This window comes from Rhincodon typus, chromosome 21 (assembly GCF_021869965.1).
Source record: "Rhincodon typus isolate 14 chromosome 21, sRhiTyp1.1, whole genome shotgun sequence".
Lineage (NCBI taxonomy): Eukaryota > Metazoa > Chordata > Chondrichthyes > Orectolobiformes > Rhincodontidae > Rhincodon > Rhincodon typus.
This window is the reverse complement of record NC_063352.1, coordinates 4,402,222-4,419,813: the sequence shown is the minus strand read 5'-3', so window position 1 is coordinate 4,419,813 and position 17,592 is coordinate 4,402,222. Positions and strand designations below refer to the sequence as shown.

The following is a 17,592-nucleotide window of genomic DNA, read 5'->3' as shown; positions in this document are numbered from 1 at the left end:
CTACTCAGCTTTTCCAGCAATTTCTGCTTTTGTTTCTAATTTCCAGCTTCAGCAGTGTTTTTGGTTTTTATCTCTACAGAGGAAGCTGGTCAGACAGTGGATGACAGGATTCTGCAGAAATCAATAATCCACCCAAAGTTTCATGAATTAATATGAAAAGATACATAAAGTCATTTAATAAATAAGCTCGTTCTTCAAAGTGCTCAGCACTGGCTGAATATATGCAACTGTGGCATAAAATAAATATACAATAATTGTAAAATCCAAGTACAGAAGGTCCTGGAAATCCAAAGTAGAAACAGGCCTTTCTGGAAAGCACATTCTCAAGCCAAACAACAAATGAGGTACAGGAGGAAGCATGATGTAATTGATTTTAACAGGCAAATTTAACATCGCATTTTCACCTCAAAAGGATTTGTGTTCGCATCATGACATAATTAATATTATGCTTGTTATTTTAAATACTTCTCATTTTATACTTCATCTTTCAATATTGAGAATGTTTAACTAACCAGTGTTCCAATGTCTCACCGCTATGAACATTTCCAGAGAGCAAATCTATGACTCATTTGATTCTTAGTTCTGTAATGTACACGTACATCATACGTTTGCGCATGTTCACATGCACATTCACACATTCCCACCTCTGTGCATGAAACTTTGCATCAGCTTTTTATTGACGTAGTCATGCAAACAGTAATCATGCACACACATGAATGCACAACCCACACTAATGCACGACTTAATTTCCAGGAAATGCTAGCTCACACTGAACAATGAAATAGAGAAATTGTGACATAATGCTTAACTGAGAATTAGTGAGCACTGTCTTCAGCTATGCTGCCTTCCAACAACTCAAACGATGACTCTTTTTTTTAAAAATCACCAAACTAAAATGTCAATCAATGGCTTGCCCACATCACTAAAATGTGTCATCCAAATTATATTGAACTGCTGCATGAGAGAGCATGCTGAGTTTCAATTGGGCGACATATTTCGCAATACTTCAATCGTGACTAAACTGTAAACTTCAAAAAGCTTAATTGGCTGAAAAACACTGACATGTTCTGATGTTATGAAAAACATGGCATCAGTTCCATTTCTTTCTTGCAACCTCAACACTTCATTGTAAAACCACATTTATCCAACTGCTGACTGTAGAATTTTACAGGACTGTTTAAAGTTATGAGCAAACAAAGTAAGGGTAATGTGAGAAAAAAAAAAGCTTTGTTCACACAGAGAATGGAATAATAGATCATAGAATCCCTACAGCATGGAAACAGGCCCTTCAGCCCAACAAGTCTACACTGAACCTCAGAGCATCCCACCCAGACCCATCCCCCTGTAACCCACCTAATCTACACATCCCTGAACACTATGGGCAATTTAGCATGGCCAATTCACCTAACCTGCACATCTTTGGTCTGTGGGAGGAAACCGAAGCACCCGGAGGAAACCCAAGTAGACATGGGGAGAACGTGCAAACTCCACACAGACAGTCGCCCGAGAGTGGAATCGAACCCGGGTTGCTGGCGCTGTGAGGCAGTACTCCTAACCAATGAACCACCGTTAGAGTGTGGAAACGTATTGCCTGGAAATATGGAGGAGGCAGGTTCAATTGAGGCATTCAATATGGAACTGAATGATATTTTGGATAGAAATCATGTGCAGGGAAATGGGGAAAAGGCAGAAGATTGACATAAGGTAATAGAACCCGTGCAGGCATGACGGGTCAAATGACTTCCTTCTTCATAACAATTCTGAGATCCTACTTATATGCTGAAGCAATTCATAATTTGAATCATGCACACACATGAATGCACAACATTACAGAATTTGAATATTACTTTTTAAAAAAGTGCAGTTTCTTGAAGATTTTCCTCTCGCGCTCATCTGGACGATTTGCAAAGAAACCAATGTAAAGGTGAAACAACCTTTATACTCCACGAGAGTAGAGTGCCGACTGGTTGGCAAGAGGTCTCTCAATGGTAGATGCATTGCCATGGAGAATGCACCTGTTAACAATGACTGACCATAAACTACCAAACTTTATAGAAATTTTAAACCGATTCTGATGGGTCATGGTACTGAAACAGGTGCATTGTATGTACATGTTCTCTCTGTCTGCAAAGAACAGGGGTCTATACATTGTTAATGCAAGGGTACAACACTGCCAGCTTAAATAACAATCCTGAATTGGTTAACATGATCTTCTGCAGAATCAGGATTATCCAGCAAACGTTGTCCAATTAGAATATAGGAGCAGGAGTAGGCCCATCAGCGCTTTGAGCCTGCACCGCGATTCAATATGGTCATGGCTGATCATCCAATTCAGTCCCCTGTTCCTGTGTTCTCCCCTTTTAATCCATTTAGCCTTAAGAACTCTAACGCCTCCTTGAAAGAAGTTTTGGGCTCAATTGCTTTCTGTGGCTCAGACTTCCAGTGGATCATCACTCTCCAAGTGAAGAAATTTCTAGATCAGCTCAGTTCTACTCTCTTATCCTTCGATTGTGACTCCTGGTCCTGGACTCCCCAGTCATCAGGAATGTTCTTCGAATTTTACAGGTTTCTATGAAATCGCCATTCTTCTATACCCTTGCAAATATAGATCTAACTGAACCAGATTCTATTTGTACTTCAGTCCTGCCATCCCAGAAACCAACAAGGAAAATCTTCATTGGAAGCACTCCTTCCACAGCCAGAACATCTTTCCTCAGATAAAGTGCTTAAAACTTCACACAATACTCCAGACATGGTCTCACTAAGACCCTGCACAATTGCAGCAAGACATCCGTGATTCTGTACTCAAATCCTCTCGCTAGGAAAGCTACCATACTATTTGCCTTCTTCACCACCAGCTGTACCTGGAAATTTACTTTTAGCAACTGGTGTACAATGATCCCCAGGTTTTGCTGCATCTTCCCTTTCCTAACCTACTGCCATTTAGATAATAATTTACCTTTCTGTTTTTGCTACCTAAGTGGATAACCTCACGTTTACCCATATTATATTTCATCTGCCATGCATTTTCCCACTTACTCAACTTGCCCAAATCACATTGAAGCATTTCGGCATCTTCCTCAGAGTTAATCCTCCCACCCAGCTTTGTATCATTTCTAAACTTGGAGATATTACATTTATTTCCTCAACTAAATCATCAACATATGTAGTGTCAACAGCTGGAGTCCCTGATCCATATAATACTCCACTCGTCACTGGCTGCAAAATGGAAAATGACCTGTTTATTTCTACACTTTTCTGTCTGCCATCCAAGTCTTTACCCATAAAACATAGAACATAGAACAATACAGCACAGTACAGGCCCTTCGGCCCACCATGTTGTGCCAAACTTTTACCCTAATTCTAAGGTCTATCGAACCTCCACCCCTACCTCATACTATCATCCATATGCCAATCTAATAGCCACTTAAATGCCCCTAATGAGGCCGACTCCACTACCCTCTCCAGCAATGCATTCCACACCCCAACCACTCTCCGAGTAAAGAACCTACCTGTGATGTCTCCCCTATGTCTACTTCCACTCACTTTAAAAATACGCCCCCTCATAATAGCTACCTCCACCCAAGGAAAAAGTCTCTGGCTGTCCACTCTATGCATACCTCTGATCATTTTCTACACCTCTATCAAGTCACCTCTCATCCTTTGTCGTTCTAAAGAGAAAAGCCCTAGCTCTCTCAATCTTTCCTCCTAAGACCTTCCCTCCATTCCACGGGCAACATCCTGGTAAATCGCCTCTGCACCTTTTCCAACACTTCCACGTCTTTCCTGTAATGAGGCGACCAGAACTGGACACAATACTCCAGATGTGGCCGAACCAGGCTTTTGTATAACTGGAGCATAACTTCACGCCTTTTGAACTCAATCCCTCTATTAATGAAAGCTAACACACCATACGCCTTCTTAACAACTCTATCCACCTGGATGGCAGCTTTCAGGGAACTGTGGACATAAACCCCAAGATCCCTCTGCTCCTCCACACGGCCAAGAATCTTTCCATTAGCCCTGTATTCTGCTTTCAAGTTTGTCCTTCCAAAATGAATCACCTCACACTTTTCAGGTGTCAACACACTATCCCAAAATTACATGCGCTTTAATTTTACATGCTAATCTCTTATCAAAAGCCTTCGAAAAGTCCAAGTAAACTACATCTACTGGCTCCACTTAATCAACTCAGTTACATTCTTGAAAAATTTCCATAAATTCATGAAGCATGATTTCTCACTGATAAATTCACATTGACTCTGTCCAATCCTATCACTGTTATTCAAATGCTCAACTATTAAATTTTTCAAATGGACTTCAATATTTTCTCTACTACCAATGTCAGGATAACCAGAGTATAATTTCTGTTTTCTCTTTACCTCCTTTGTTTCAAAGTAATGGCGTTACAGTAGCTACCTTCCAATTCATGGGAACTGTTCCGGCATCTATAGAATCTTGAAAGGTGACCACTTCCTCAAGTACTCTGGGATGTAGGTTATTGGGTATTTATTAACCATTAATGCCATCAATATCCCCAACACCATCTCTGTTATAATACTGATTTCCTTCAGTTCCTCTCTCTCACGAGACACTGCGTTCACTAACATTTCAGGCGTGTGGGTTGTGCCCTGTGTGAAGGCAGAACCAAAATACATATTGAATTGGTCTGCCATCTTCTTGTTCTGCATTATATCTTCCCCTGTTTCGGATTCTGAGACACATACATTTGTCTTGATCTATCTTTTTTTTCTTCACATACCCATAAAAGCTTTTACAATCAGTTTGCATACTGCCTGTGAGTTTACTGTTGGGCTATTTTTTTCCCCTCATAATCATCCCTTTGCCCTACTTTGTTGAAATCTAAATTGATCCCAACACTCAGGTCTGCCACGTTTTCTCATATCTGTTGCATTTTTCAGCCAATTTGTATGCCCCTTCCTTGGATCTAAAACTATACCTAATTCCCTTGTTGGTCATGGTTGGACCACCTTTCCCATCTTATTTTTGTGGCAGACAAGAATTAACAATGGTTGCAGTTCCTCCATGCAATCTGGTCACTCTTTCCCAAGGGACCTTGCGCAGCTCTATTTCCAATTAGAGATAGTAGGAACCGCAGATGCTGGAGAATCTGAGATAACAAGGTGTGGAGCTGGACGAACACAGCAGGCCAAGCAGCATCAGAGGAGCAGGAAAGCTGATGTTTAGGGCCTAGGCCCATTTTCTGAAGAAGGCCCGAAACATCAGCTTTCCTGCTCCTCAGCCTGCTGTGTTCATTCAGCTCTGCACCTTGTTATCTCTATTTCCAATTACTTCTTTCTCGCTCCAAAATACCAAGTCTAGGGTAGCCTGCTCTGTAGTTGGCTCCTCAACACTTTGATGCAGAAAATTATCTCGTACACACTCCACGAATTTCTTCTCCTCAGCACTGTTATTGTTTTGATTTACCCAGTCTATATGCGGATTAGAGTTGCCTATAATTCCAGCTGTATCTTTGAGGCTTACGTCTCTAATTTCCTGTTAATATCTTCCCTAACATCACCACTACAGTTTGGGGATTTATATGTAACCCCCAATTATCATTTTCTACCCCATGGTGTTTCTAAGCTTTACTCATACAGATCTCAAACCATACAAACCTCATGGGAGCGAGTACCTTTTCTCACTAGTGTGTTAATGTCCTTTTTAACCAGCAATGCTATCCCACCTCCTTGTCTGTAATATTAAAAACTGAATACCCCGATATTCAGTTCCTACCCCTAGCTATCCTGCAGCTACATCTCTGTAATCACAACCATATCATACCCATTTATATCTATTTGTGCAACTAATTCATCCTTTATTGCAAAGGGAATGATGTTTGACGCAATCTGCCAGACTTTGTCAACTTTTCAGCTTGCAGTACAAGCCAAAGTCAATCTTTTTTCAGAAAGACTTAAGCACTGCTAAGTTGACTTGATCTAAGTCAATTCACAAAGGAATGTAAAAATAATAAAGGTAATTATATTAGGGGGCTTCAAGTACCCCTGTAATAAGGTAATTATAGGAGGAGTTTCAACCACCCCAATATTAACTTCGATAATCATAGTATAATGGGTGTCGAGGAGTCAGATTTCTTCAAATGTATGCAGGAGAGTTTTTTTATAACCTACAAAGGGATGGTAGAGTGTTGGACCTAAATCTGTGGACTGAAGCCGGAGTTGTCTAATGTAACAATACTGGAGCATTTTAGTGATAGCTACCAGAACACAATACATTTTAAGTTTAGAAGCATACAAATGATACAGTATAGGAGGCAGCTCTTTGGCCCACCTTATCCATGCTGACCCAAAGACACACAGCTGCTCTTTCTAATCTCATCTTCCTGCACACAGTCTATAGCCCTGCAGTTTACAGCACTTAGGGTGCAGATCCAGGGAATTTTTGAACGAGTTTAGGGACTCTGCATCAACCGCCACTCAGACAGCCAATTCCAGACACCCACCACTCTTTACGTAAAAATGTTTTTCCTCACATTCCCTCTAATTCTTCTGCCGCTTAGCTTGAATCTATGACCCCTGGTTTTCTGGACTTTGTCGAGGAAAACAGGTTCCTCCTGTCTAGTCTATCTCTACCCCTCACAATTTTGTATACAAAGTTGTTGCCAGACCTGCTGAACTTTTCCAGCAATTTCTGTCGTTGTTTTTGATTTACAGCATCTGCAGTTCTTTTGGTCTTTTTTTTAAATAAAAAAGTCAAGACCTGGCCAAAACAGACTGAGAACAGCCACTTGAGAGGGAAATATACAGCAAAACAGTGGGAAGGATTCACAAAGGTACTGGGAGGAGAACAGACCCAACATGTTCCCCATTGCGTGCAATGTAGGAGTAACAAGCCCATAGAACCCGAAAGGTCTAGGAATATTCAGGACTGGATCAAAAAGAAACATATTACAGGTACAAAAGGAAGCATGGACTATGAAGTTCTTCAGTAGATTTATATATAAGTAGTGAGGAGGTATTGGTGGATTTAAAAGTGGACAAATCGCCAGGTCTGGATGAAATATATCTCAGGCTGCTGGGAAATATGGAATGAAATTACAGTGGCCCTGACCCAAACTTTTAAAACCAGCTATAGCCACAGGGGAGGAGCTAGAGGACTGAAAGACAAGGAGGGTTTAAAGATAGATCAGGGAACAACAGACCAGTAAGATTAACATGAGTGGTCGAGAAATTAATGGAGAGAATCTTGAAGAAGAAAATTAATCTTTTTCGGGAGGCAAGGTTTGGTCAGGGATAGTCAGCATGGCTTTGTCAGAGGTAGGTCATGCCCGACAAATTTGGTGGAATTTTGAAGAGCTGCCGAAGTACATGGATGAGGATAGACAGTTGATATAGATTTTTGAATTTCATCAAAGCCTCTGACAAGGTCCCACGTGGGAAACTGATAAAGAAGGTTAAGCTCATGGTATCTGGGGGAACTTGGCACGTTGGATCCAAAATTGGCTCGAGGAGAGACAGACGGTGGTTTTAGAAGGCTGTTGTGTTACTGGAACCCAGTTTGGTGGTGCACCATAAGGATCAGTGGGTTACCCAGGTCACTTACAGTTTGTGGTATTCATAAATGATGTTGATGAAAATGTGGTGGTGGTGGTGGATGGAGTTTTGGGTGGGTGGGGGTGGTGGGGGCAGTGGTGATAGCCAAATTTGTGGATGACAAACACTAGCTGGACTGTTGATTGTAATGAGAAAGGTGTTAGGTTAAAGGATATAAACCAATTGGTCAAACAGGCAGATCAGTGGCAGATGGAAATTTAACCCCGATAAATGTGAAATGATGTACTTTGAAAGGAAGAACGAGATATGGGAGTACTCAATGAATGGCAGGACATGAGGAACAGAGGGGTCTTGGGGAGGTTGTCCACAGATCCAAGGCAGCAGGACAGGTTGATAGGGTAGTTAAGAAAGCATAAGGGATGTTTGCCTTTTATCAGTTTTGGCACAGATTATAAGAACAGGGCAGTTATGTTGGAGCTATACAGGACTTTGATTAGGTCACAGCTGGAGTGCTGTATGCAGTACTAGTCTCCACATTATGGGAAGGGTGTGATTGCACTGCAGGAAGTACACAAGAGATTCACCAGTATTGCCTCAGATGGAGCATTTCAGGTATAAAAGAGAGGCTGGATAAGCTCAGGTTTGTTCTTTCGAGAACAGAAGGCCAAGGGGGGACTTGACTAGGTGCATAAGATTGAGGAGCATAGACAGGGTGAATAGAAAGCAGTTGTTCCTCCTTAATTGAAGGGTCAACAACAAGGGGGCACAATTTTAAAGTGATAGGCAGGTGGCTTAAAGAAAAGCTCTCTCATCCAATAGATAGTGGGTGTCTGCCTGGCAGGGTATTTAAAGTGGGAAACATCACAGCCTTTAAAAAGTACTTGGATGAGCACCTGAAGTAAGTGTCATGATATTCATGGCCATGGGCCTAATACACGAAAGTGGGACCAACCTAAGAAAGGGTATATTTTTGGCAGTGCAGATCGATCGGCCGAATGGACTCTTCAGTACTGTATGGTTTTGTGATTTCTATGATTTTATAACTGGGATAGAAAGAAATTATTCCCAATTATTGTCAAGTTATTCCTAAGGGACACAGTGTATGATTTGGAGCCAGGCATTTCATAACAGGTGATAAAAGTGTGGTACTGCCTCCTGCATAAGGCAGATGCTGACTATTCTTTAATTTTAAAATTGAGATTGATAGATTATTATCCAAAGATATTAAGGATATGAACAAAGGCAAATACACAAAGTTAGGTCAAAGACCACCCACGACATAACTGAATAGCAGATCAGGTTTCAGGGGGTAATGTCAATACCTCTCCTCATTTTAACAACTAAAATGTACCTGGTGCAATAAACCACACCAATCAATGAAACTTTGAACAAACTTTATTTCTAATTAATTTCTGGAAATCCACTTTGTACCCAATTGTGCTTTAAGAACTCTTAAATACGGGCATCAGTCAAAACATATTTACAATTGTGAATAAGACAGAAAAAAATTCCCGTATACAAGTGAATATCAAAAATCAGACAATGGCCTTACTATTTGGGTGCTACTGAAGTAGCACTTTTCTCCAAAACATAAGCATTCCCTTCATTTTTTTGGCATTGACATCAATCTTTACACAAGCCAATAATTTCCAAGTAAAAGGTTTTGTCAGCAGTAGTCAAAGGGGGTTTTAAAGCAACACTGACTAAGATGACGAGAATCTAATAGAAGGCCTTTTCAATCTGAAATCTTTAAATCAAAGAAAACTATTTTGAGAACTCAGGAAAAATGTTGTGTAATACTTTTAACTGTATTATCTTTGGTAGAAGTACCGCTTTTTTATAAGCTTTATTTACAAAATATTGTGGTTTTAAGTTGCATCACTTGTTAGTGAAAATAGTTCCTGGATAGAAAACTGGCTGCAAGTTAGAGTCAGAGTTAGAGTAAAAAGTGACACATTTAAGTCCTGATGGACTTTATCCTCTGGCTGGTGAGATAGTCATTGCGTTTGTTTTAATTTTCCAACATTTCCCAGGTTTAGGGAAGGCTACTATTTTCCAATCTAATGGAAATGTCACTGCTTTGTTCAAAAAGAGAGCAAGACAGAAAGCAGGAAACCACTGAATTGCAAGCTGATTACCTGTCATAGGGAAAGTGTTAGAAGTTACTATTAAAGACTTTGAAAAGTTAAAGACAATCAGGTGAAGTCAACACGCTTTTGTGTGCTTTGCTGTGCTTTTCTTCAAGAGAAATCACACAACCATTTTACTTGTGTTCTTTGAACAAGTAAAAACGGTGTGAATCCCCTTGGATGGGCTGCACTTAGATTTCCAGGTGACATTTGATAAGATGCCCTCTCCAAAGTTATTGGGGAAAATGGAAGCTTGTCATGAATGGGGTAATACTGTGGCACGAATAGAAAATTGGCGCGTTAACAAGAAACAGAGACTGGGCATAAATGGGTCATTTCTGACAAGGAAGATGTAATGAGCAGTGTGGCATGCGAATCAGTGCTGGGACCTCAACCTTTCACAATTTGTTTAAATAACTTGCATATAGGGACTTAAGGAATTGTTGCTAAATTTGCTGATGACAAAAATAGGTATGAAAATAATTTGTGAAAAGGAAATAAAAAGGCCACCAAGAGATCTATTGGTTAAATATGTGGGCAAAGGTCTGAAAAATGGAGTACAATGTGGCAATTGTGCAACTTGCTATTTTCACAGGAAGAACTAAAAAACACATTATCTAAATGGTGAGAGATTGCAGAGCTCGGAGATGCAGAGAAACAGTTGGTGTGCAGGTCCAAATATCACAAAATGAGAAGGTTATACTTCAGTTACACAGGGCATTGATAAGACCCCATCTGGAGTACTACGTACACTACTGGTGTCCTTAGTTAATGAAGTAAATGCATTGGGAGCAGTTCAGAAAAGGTTTATTAGACCAATACCTGGAACTATGATGTTATTTTATGGAGGACAAGCTGGGCTTGTATTCAGTGCAATTTAGAAGAGTGACAGGTGACTTGATTGAACAATCAAGAACTTGAAAGGTCTTGACAGTCTGGATATAGAAAGGATTTTTGCAGAACTAGGAGTCACTGTTTAAAGAAATGACACTGGATGGATCACCTGGCATCAATCTCGCACCAGAAAAGGCTACAGCAGAAACGGCCCTGTCGACCATGCAAAGTCCTCCTCACTAACATCTGGGGGTTAGTGCCAAAATTGGAAGAGCTATCTCACAGACTAGTCAAGCAACAGCCTGACATAGTCCAACTCACAGAATCATACCTTACAAACAATGTCTCAGATACCACCATCACCATCCCTGGAATGAATTCACGAAACAAAACAATAGTATGTTTTCACTGCCACTCTCCCATATTGGTATACACTTTAAGGAATAAGTTAATAATCAAAGAAAACAAGTAAACCCAATTATTTTAATGATGTGATACAACCTAGATCGAAGTCCACATATAGGATGAGTTTAAGCTCGACAATCAGCATTTCACAAATACCTACAATGTCAAGTCAGAAACATTAAACTTCATTATCAGCAACAAGATGACAATGAAAATCAGCTTGGTGCCTTCACTCAACACTTTTGCCATCTTTAGTTTGTTTAAGTGGAATTCATCAAGCTGTCAGCTGATCTCTTCAGACTACCCTTGTCCACACTCCAGTATCCTGATTCATTAAAAGTGTGCTTGCCACTTACAAGTGAGAGGATACTTGTGTTCAACACACATGACTGTACCTGCCCAGAGAAGTGTCTCAAATGATACCCGACCTAAAGGTCAAAGAGCTACAATCAAGTTACTAAAGAACTGGATGGGGCTTACAGCCATGTGTTGAGAACTAACTTATAGGCTCCCTGCAAATCTGTAAACAAGAACAATTTGGACCTTACCACATTTGTACCTTGAAGAAATCTAATTTTAGCAATTCTAGCTTAGACACAAAATAATTTGAGAACTATTAAAGCAGATATTTGTTCAAAATTTCTAATAATATCATACTTAAGCATTTAAAAAATTATGTTTACATAGCCCAAAGGCTGTAGCAATTCAATTGCGAAAACATTTAAATTAAAAATGGAAGCCTGCTGGTAGATTTTATTCAATTACCTGTTTCAGTTTTATTGGCAAATCCTGCTGCCTGTTTGATAGCAGCTGCTGTAAGAGCTAATCCTCTGCTTCTCCGTAAACCGTGTTGTAACACAGTCTCAAACTGAGCACACAGGCAGATGACCCTGTTAATAGAACAAGTGAAATGTATGACAAACTAATTTGTTTAGAGGCAAAACCTTTAAAAGCTCCATTTTTGTTGAAGACGACACCAGCTGAAACTTGAGATGTAAAAGTAATTTGCAAGAAATGTCATTCTTTGAGAAAGAGCAGGGAACATGTTGGCACAGACATAATGGGCTGAAGGGCTTGTTCCTGTGCTAAACTGTCTATTCTATGTTACTAAAAACATCAATACATTTGGTTTAGAAAATATTTAAATAATGAGCTCAAATTTGAGGAGTGAGTAAATAACACATTGTGATTCAAACATAAAATTCAGGTATGAAATAAATTGCATAAGATCATCCATTTAGTGCTCTCTGATAAGTCTGATTCTTAAAAACCAGGACAAAGAAGGCTACTTTGCAGAACTATAACAAAACAAAGCTTTGATCAGGGTTGTTGAGGTGGAATAAGGTTTGACCAAAAAAAGACTCAACAAATTGGCTTGTATTTGTGTTACCTCACTTGTAGATAGAATTGGCACAGTTTATCAGATTGGTGGGACAATCTGTGTTCATGAGAAAAGGGACATTCACGTAGCATGCAAAAACTGTTAATTTATATTATTTTAAATTATGGAGCTCCAAACAACCTTCTCTAACTTTAGTCTAAGATGTCTGAATGTACTTAAAAAACAATTATAGTCAGGCTTACAACTAGTTGCACTGTTCTAGCACTATGGACATTTTAATGCTTCACATTGAAGAAATGCACAAACACATCAGGAAATTATTTTCTGATGAAGTGTAATTATAACTTGAATTTTGAAACTACAATAGTGTAACCTGCATCACTAAAAAGTTTTAAATCAAATAAGAATCGTTCCAGTTATTAGAACTTTAAATTTTGTGTTTGTTCCTTACAAAATAATTTTACTTTGTGATCAAAACACTCTTGGTTGGTCTTTAGCTTCTGGCATAGCAAGATAGCCAGTGATTTTTTTTGCCTTACCCTCAGCCTCCATACACAGGCCTAAGCAATAAATTAACTCATTCAGTCTGCAACTACATACTTCCAGTGTAAGTACATACTGAAAAATCTAAATGTTCCAATGTTTGTTTTTTTCAATCACTATGCAATCAAAATGCACACAGTTTCATAAAGTATGTCACTGCATTTTCTGGAGAATGCAACAAAAAAAAATGTTATTTTCCTGAAAATAGCCATGCAACAGTTACTATTAACTCTAGAACGCCCCTTTTTTCTCATGAACACAGATGTCCCAACAATCTGATAGACTGCGTCAACTCTATCTACAAGTGTGGTAATACAAATACAAGTCAGTTTGTTGAGCCTTTTCTGGTCAAACCTTATACCCAAGCTCCCAACTCAACAGCATTGATCAAAGTTCTGTTTTGTTACAATTCTGCAAAGTAGTTTATTCTTCACTGGTTTTTAAGAACCATGCTTATCAGAGAGCACTAAATGGACCATGCTGCACAATTTTTCAAAATGGGGTCTCCTCTGAGAAATTCAAAATTGTGAAACATATCCAAATCTAACAATCACCCAGCAAAAGGAGGCTGACAAACAAACACAACATCAGGTTTTGGGGTTAGCAAGAACTGCAGATGCTGGAGCCAGAGACAACACAGTACGGAGCTGGAGGAACACAGCAGGCCAGGCAGCAGAGGAGCAGGAAAGTTGACAATTCGGGTCAGGGCCCTTTTTCAGATTTTCTAAGGAAGGGTCTGACCCAAAACGTTAACTTTCCTGCTCCTCTGATGCTGCCTGGCCTGCTGTATTCCACCAGCTCCATACTAACAGATTTTGGGTTTGTGTTTTGGGCAGTTCCACGTCAAGGAGGATTGCAAGATGGATTTATTTCAGTCGGGTTTAAAGGCTGACCTGATTTCTAAAATTCATACGGACATGTGAAATTGAGAAATTGCAAAAACATCAATCCACAATAAAATGAACTGCTTTATCACATACAGAAACAGGTCATTGCTAAAATTAATAGAACGAGGAAAGAAAAAAAAAAAACTTGAATTTATACAGCGCCTTTCACAATCTTACAATTGTGTGTATCAAGGTCTTCCACACACTGTTGCATAATTAATCACCAGATGTAGAGTTGAAGGATAAACATTGGGGAGGACACTGGGAGGGTGCCCATGCTTCTTTTTAAATACTGTCATAGCAAGTCCATTGATAGGACAGTTAGGTCCTCAGTCCAATGTCTTACCTAAAAGATATCTCCAAAAATATAACAAGTAATGAACTAAACCTAGATCACATACCCAACTCAAGCATGGCTTGAATTCATGATCTTTGGACTCACAGCCAAGACCCAGTTGGGAAAGTGGCTTGAAGTCTATATAACAAATTACAAACAAGTTTTAAAAGTACTCTCTACAACTGAAAATATACTTCTTCAATACTAATAAATAGAACAACTAAATTCTGCAAATCTACAAGGAAGACAAAAATGTTGGCAATATATCGTACAAACCAAGAGATAAATAATCACCAAGTCAAGAAGAAAGTAGTGTTTCTCTTACCGACTGTCAGTGTCTGATGCAATTTCTTTTCTTCCTCCAAAGCGAATTTGGCACTATATTTGAAAAAGGAAAGGGGATGACGAATCATAAATGCAGAGAAGAGCTTCATGTAATCAAAACAGAAGAATTTTTTACTTCTCAGAAGCCTATAATATAATAGTACCAATTAATTATCATTCAACTGTTTCAATATCTGAAAGGTTGGTTTTAGTACTGTAGCATTCAGCCAAATCATATCCTTAAACAGACTCGACAACTTTATGCATCACATTCTACCATTGCAATGAATACACAATGAGAGAAACATTATCCAGTAAATGCCCCTAAAAAAAAAGACTTATTACTATACTTCAACATGTGGCCAATCATCCAAACCTCCCGAGAATTAGAGACTGCATATTTGAATAATAAAGAATGGAAGCAGAAGCAAGAGAACAACGGCTCGGAGCAAAGAGAGAAAAAAATCTCTCAATGCAGATAGATTTTGTGTAACAAAAATGGAAAAGCATGATCAAGCTGTTATCTCAGTCTATAATCATATTTGGAGGGCTGACAGCCTTATATTACAATACCAGGTTTGAAACTGAGATTTTCTGTGGTCACCTTGGAAACAACAGCGAGGGAGTGATGTGACAGAAGAAATTGTTCTGAAGTTGAAGCAATGCACCAATAAACAACGTTAACAGATCAGGTGGTTTAGGAACAACGCCAAAGTTAATTCAGGTGAAATAGGAGGGTCTCCACAACTAACTTATCATTTAAGGTCTTTTCCAAACAATTCTACACAAATTAAAGAGTATGCCTAAAGACTAACTGAAACCATGCAAAATATAACATTAGCAATCATAAAATTCAGCACATCAAAAAAAGTTTACAGTAATTGAGCACAGTACCATAATGAGCAAAGCAATAGTCACAATTACAAGGGCAGGTAAAAGGCAAGGAATTCTTGGCATTTAACTCACTTCTTGACTCCTCAAAGCCTTTCAACCAGCGACAAGGCACAAGTCAGAACTTCAGGAGTGTGACAGTATGCTCACCACTTGCTTGGATGAGACCTGCTCCAACAATACTCAAGACTAAGTAGCCCTCTTGACTGGCTTCACATAGACACACTGACCATTCACTCACTCCACCCCAATTCACAGTGGCAGCAGTGTCTATCATCTATGAGATGTATCTAACAACTCACCAAGGCTCCTTTGACAGCACCTTCCAAATCTGTGACATCTGCCACCAAGAAGGATAAGGGCATGTGCCACATGGGAACACCATCACCTGCAAGCTTCCCTCCAAGGCACACGCCATCCTGATTTGGAATTTTATTGCCGTTCCTTCACAGTCACTGGGTACTAACCTTGCAACACCTTTTCTAACAGGACTGCAGGGGTGCCTACACCAAACAGATTGCAGCAATTCAAGAAGGCAGTTCACCATCATCTTTTCCAAGGACAACTGGTGATGGACAATAAATGCTGGTGTGAGCAAAAAAAAAGGCAGCAATTATACACTAAAACAACAACAGTGTTTGGGTTCCACCAGGAACATGGCTCCATGTCTCATTAAAGCTTTGGTATGAATATGAACATAGAGCTAAATTTAAGAAGGGGACATGAGAGTTCTGCCCTTATCATTAAGCTCGCAGTTGACCAGCTGTGGCGTCAAAGAGCCCTGGCAAAATTGGAGGCAGTGGGAACCAGGGGTAAAACTCTCCAATGGTTAGAATCATACTTAACACAAAGGAAGATGTTTGTGGTTTGCAGAGACCAATCATCTCAGTTCCAGGACATTGCTATAGGAGTTCCTGAAGGTAGTGCCCAAAGTCCAACCACTCCAGCTGTTGCATCACTGATCTTCCTCCCTTCATTAGATTACAAGTTAGGACGCTCACGGATGATTGCACGACGTTCAGTCACGTTTATGATTCCTCAGACACTGTGTCAACATGCAGGAAGACGTGGGTAACATTCAAACTTTAGCTGAGAAGTGGCAAGTAAGATTCATGCCATACAATCATCTTTGACAAGACAAAATCTACCGACAGCCCCTTGACATTCACTGACATTACAAATGCTGAATTCCCCACTATAAACAGTCTAGCAGTTACCGCTGACCAGAAACTGAACTGAATCAGCCATATAAATACCACAGTTATGAGCGCAGGTAAGTGGCTGGAAATTCTGAACTGAGTAACTCATCTCCCAGTTCCCCAAACCCATTCATTATCTGCAAGGCACAAGTCAGCAGTGTGAAAGAATACTCTTCACTTGCCTGCAGGAAGTTGGCTCCCACAACACTCAACACTGAACACTATTCAAGACGAAACAGTCCCCTTCGATTGGCAACCATCCATCAACTTGAACATTCTCCGAGCTAGGAGACAGAGATACTGCCCACTAAGTCACAAAACATCCTTCGATTATATTAACAGCATCTGAGATGATCAGAATTGTTTTGCTATTTCACCATATAATAAAGATCAATTTGTCACAATATGAGTGATTCAAAGTAATCCTTTGAAACACTGCTATTCCAAAAGTTTTAAGCAGATGAAATGAATAAAATTAGGATTCACATTACAATTTAAATGTGATTAGAACCTAATTCTTTTACAAACATAAAAAGAATTTTAAAAATCCAACATTCTATTAACAGCACTCTGTGAAAGAAGCACAAAAAAGTTATTTATGCTCTCACAAGAGCAAGTGACCCAATAATTTAGTTAGCAAATTATTTTTGTATGTGTATACAAATAGTACTAAATCAAAATGTTTTCGAAATGCATGCGGTTGATTTAGCAATAAATATGCTCTATTTTAGTTACTCTAATGAATGTGGCATTTTGTGGAAAATACAAATTTCATAAAAGAAAAATAGTCTTGGACATTTATAAAAAAAAATCATTTCCACTATCTTAAAGTGACATTTCAGAAGTACTTGAAAACGACTTTTTCTATGAGCAAGTGAAAATACTGTAACTTTCCTCCAATACGAGAATTACTTATTGCACAGTAACCACGAACTAAGTCACTGAAAAGTACTCATCCGAAATACAACTGAAACAGATTTTAACACAGTTCCAAAGAGAATTAAAATTCAGAAGATTTCAAAAGCCTGCAACCAACATTTTTGGATAAGCTTCTTTTAACAAAAACAGTCAAAATATTTGTGAAAAAGTAAAGTGAAATGTGGACTTTTATTAGAAATGATATAGAAGTATGCATTCTGACAAAATCTGCATGGTTGCAAATGTGG

General features: G+C 39.2%; 1 protein-coding gene across 3 annotated transcripts in view; it reads right to left on the bottom strand.

Annotated features, from left to right (window-relative positions):
- snx29 (sorting nexin 29) overlaps positions 1-17,592 on the bottom strand; it is a 396,186-nt gene that overhangs the window by 332,174 nt on the left and 46,420 nt on the right. For all 3 annotated transcript variants that reach the window (XM_048609502.1, XM_048609503.1, XM_048609504.1), the window contains exons 3-4: positions 14,338-14,390; positions 11,669-11,793 (exon numbers count right to left, since the gene is read on the bottom strand). In XM_048609502.1, coding sequence (XP_048465459.1) covers positions 11,669-11,793; positions 14,338-14,390 — 178 coding nt within the window. The remainder of the gene's footprint in view (positions 1-11,668; positions 11,794-14,337; positions 14,391-17,592) is intronic.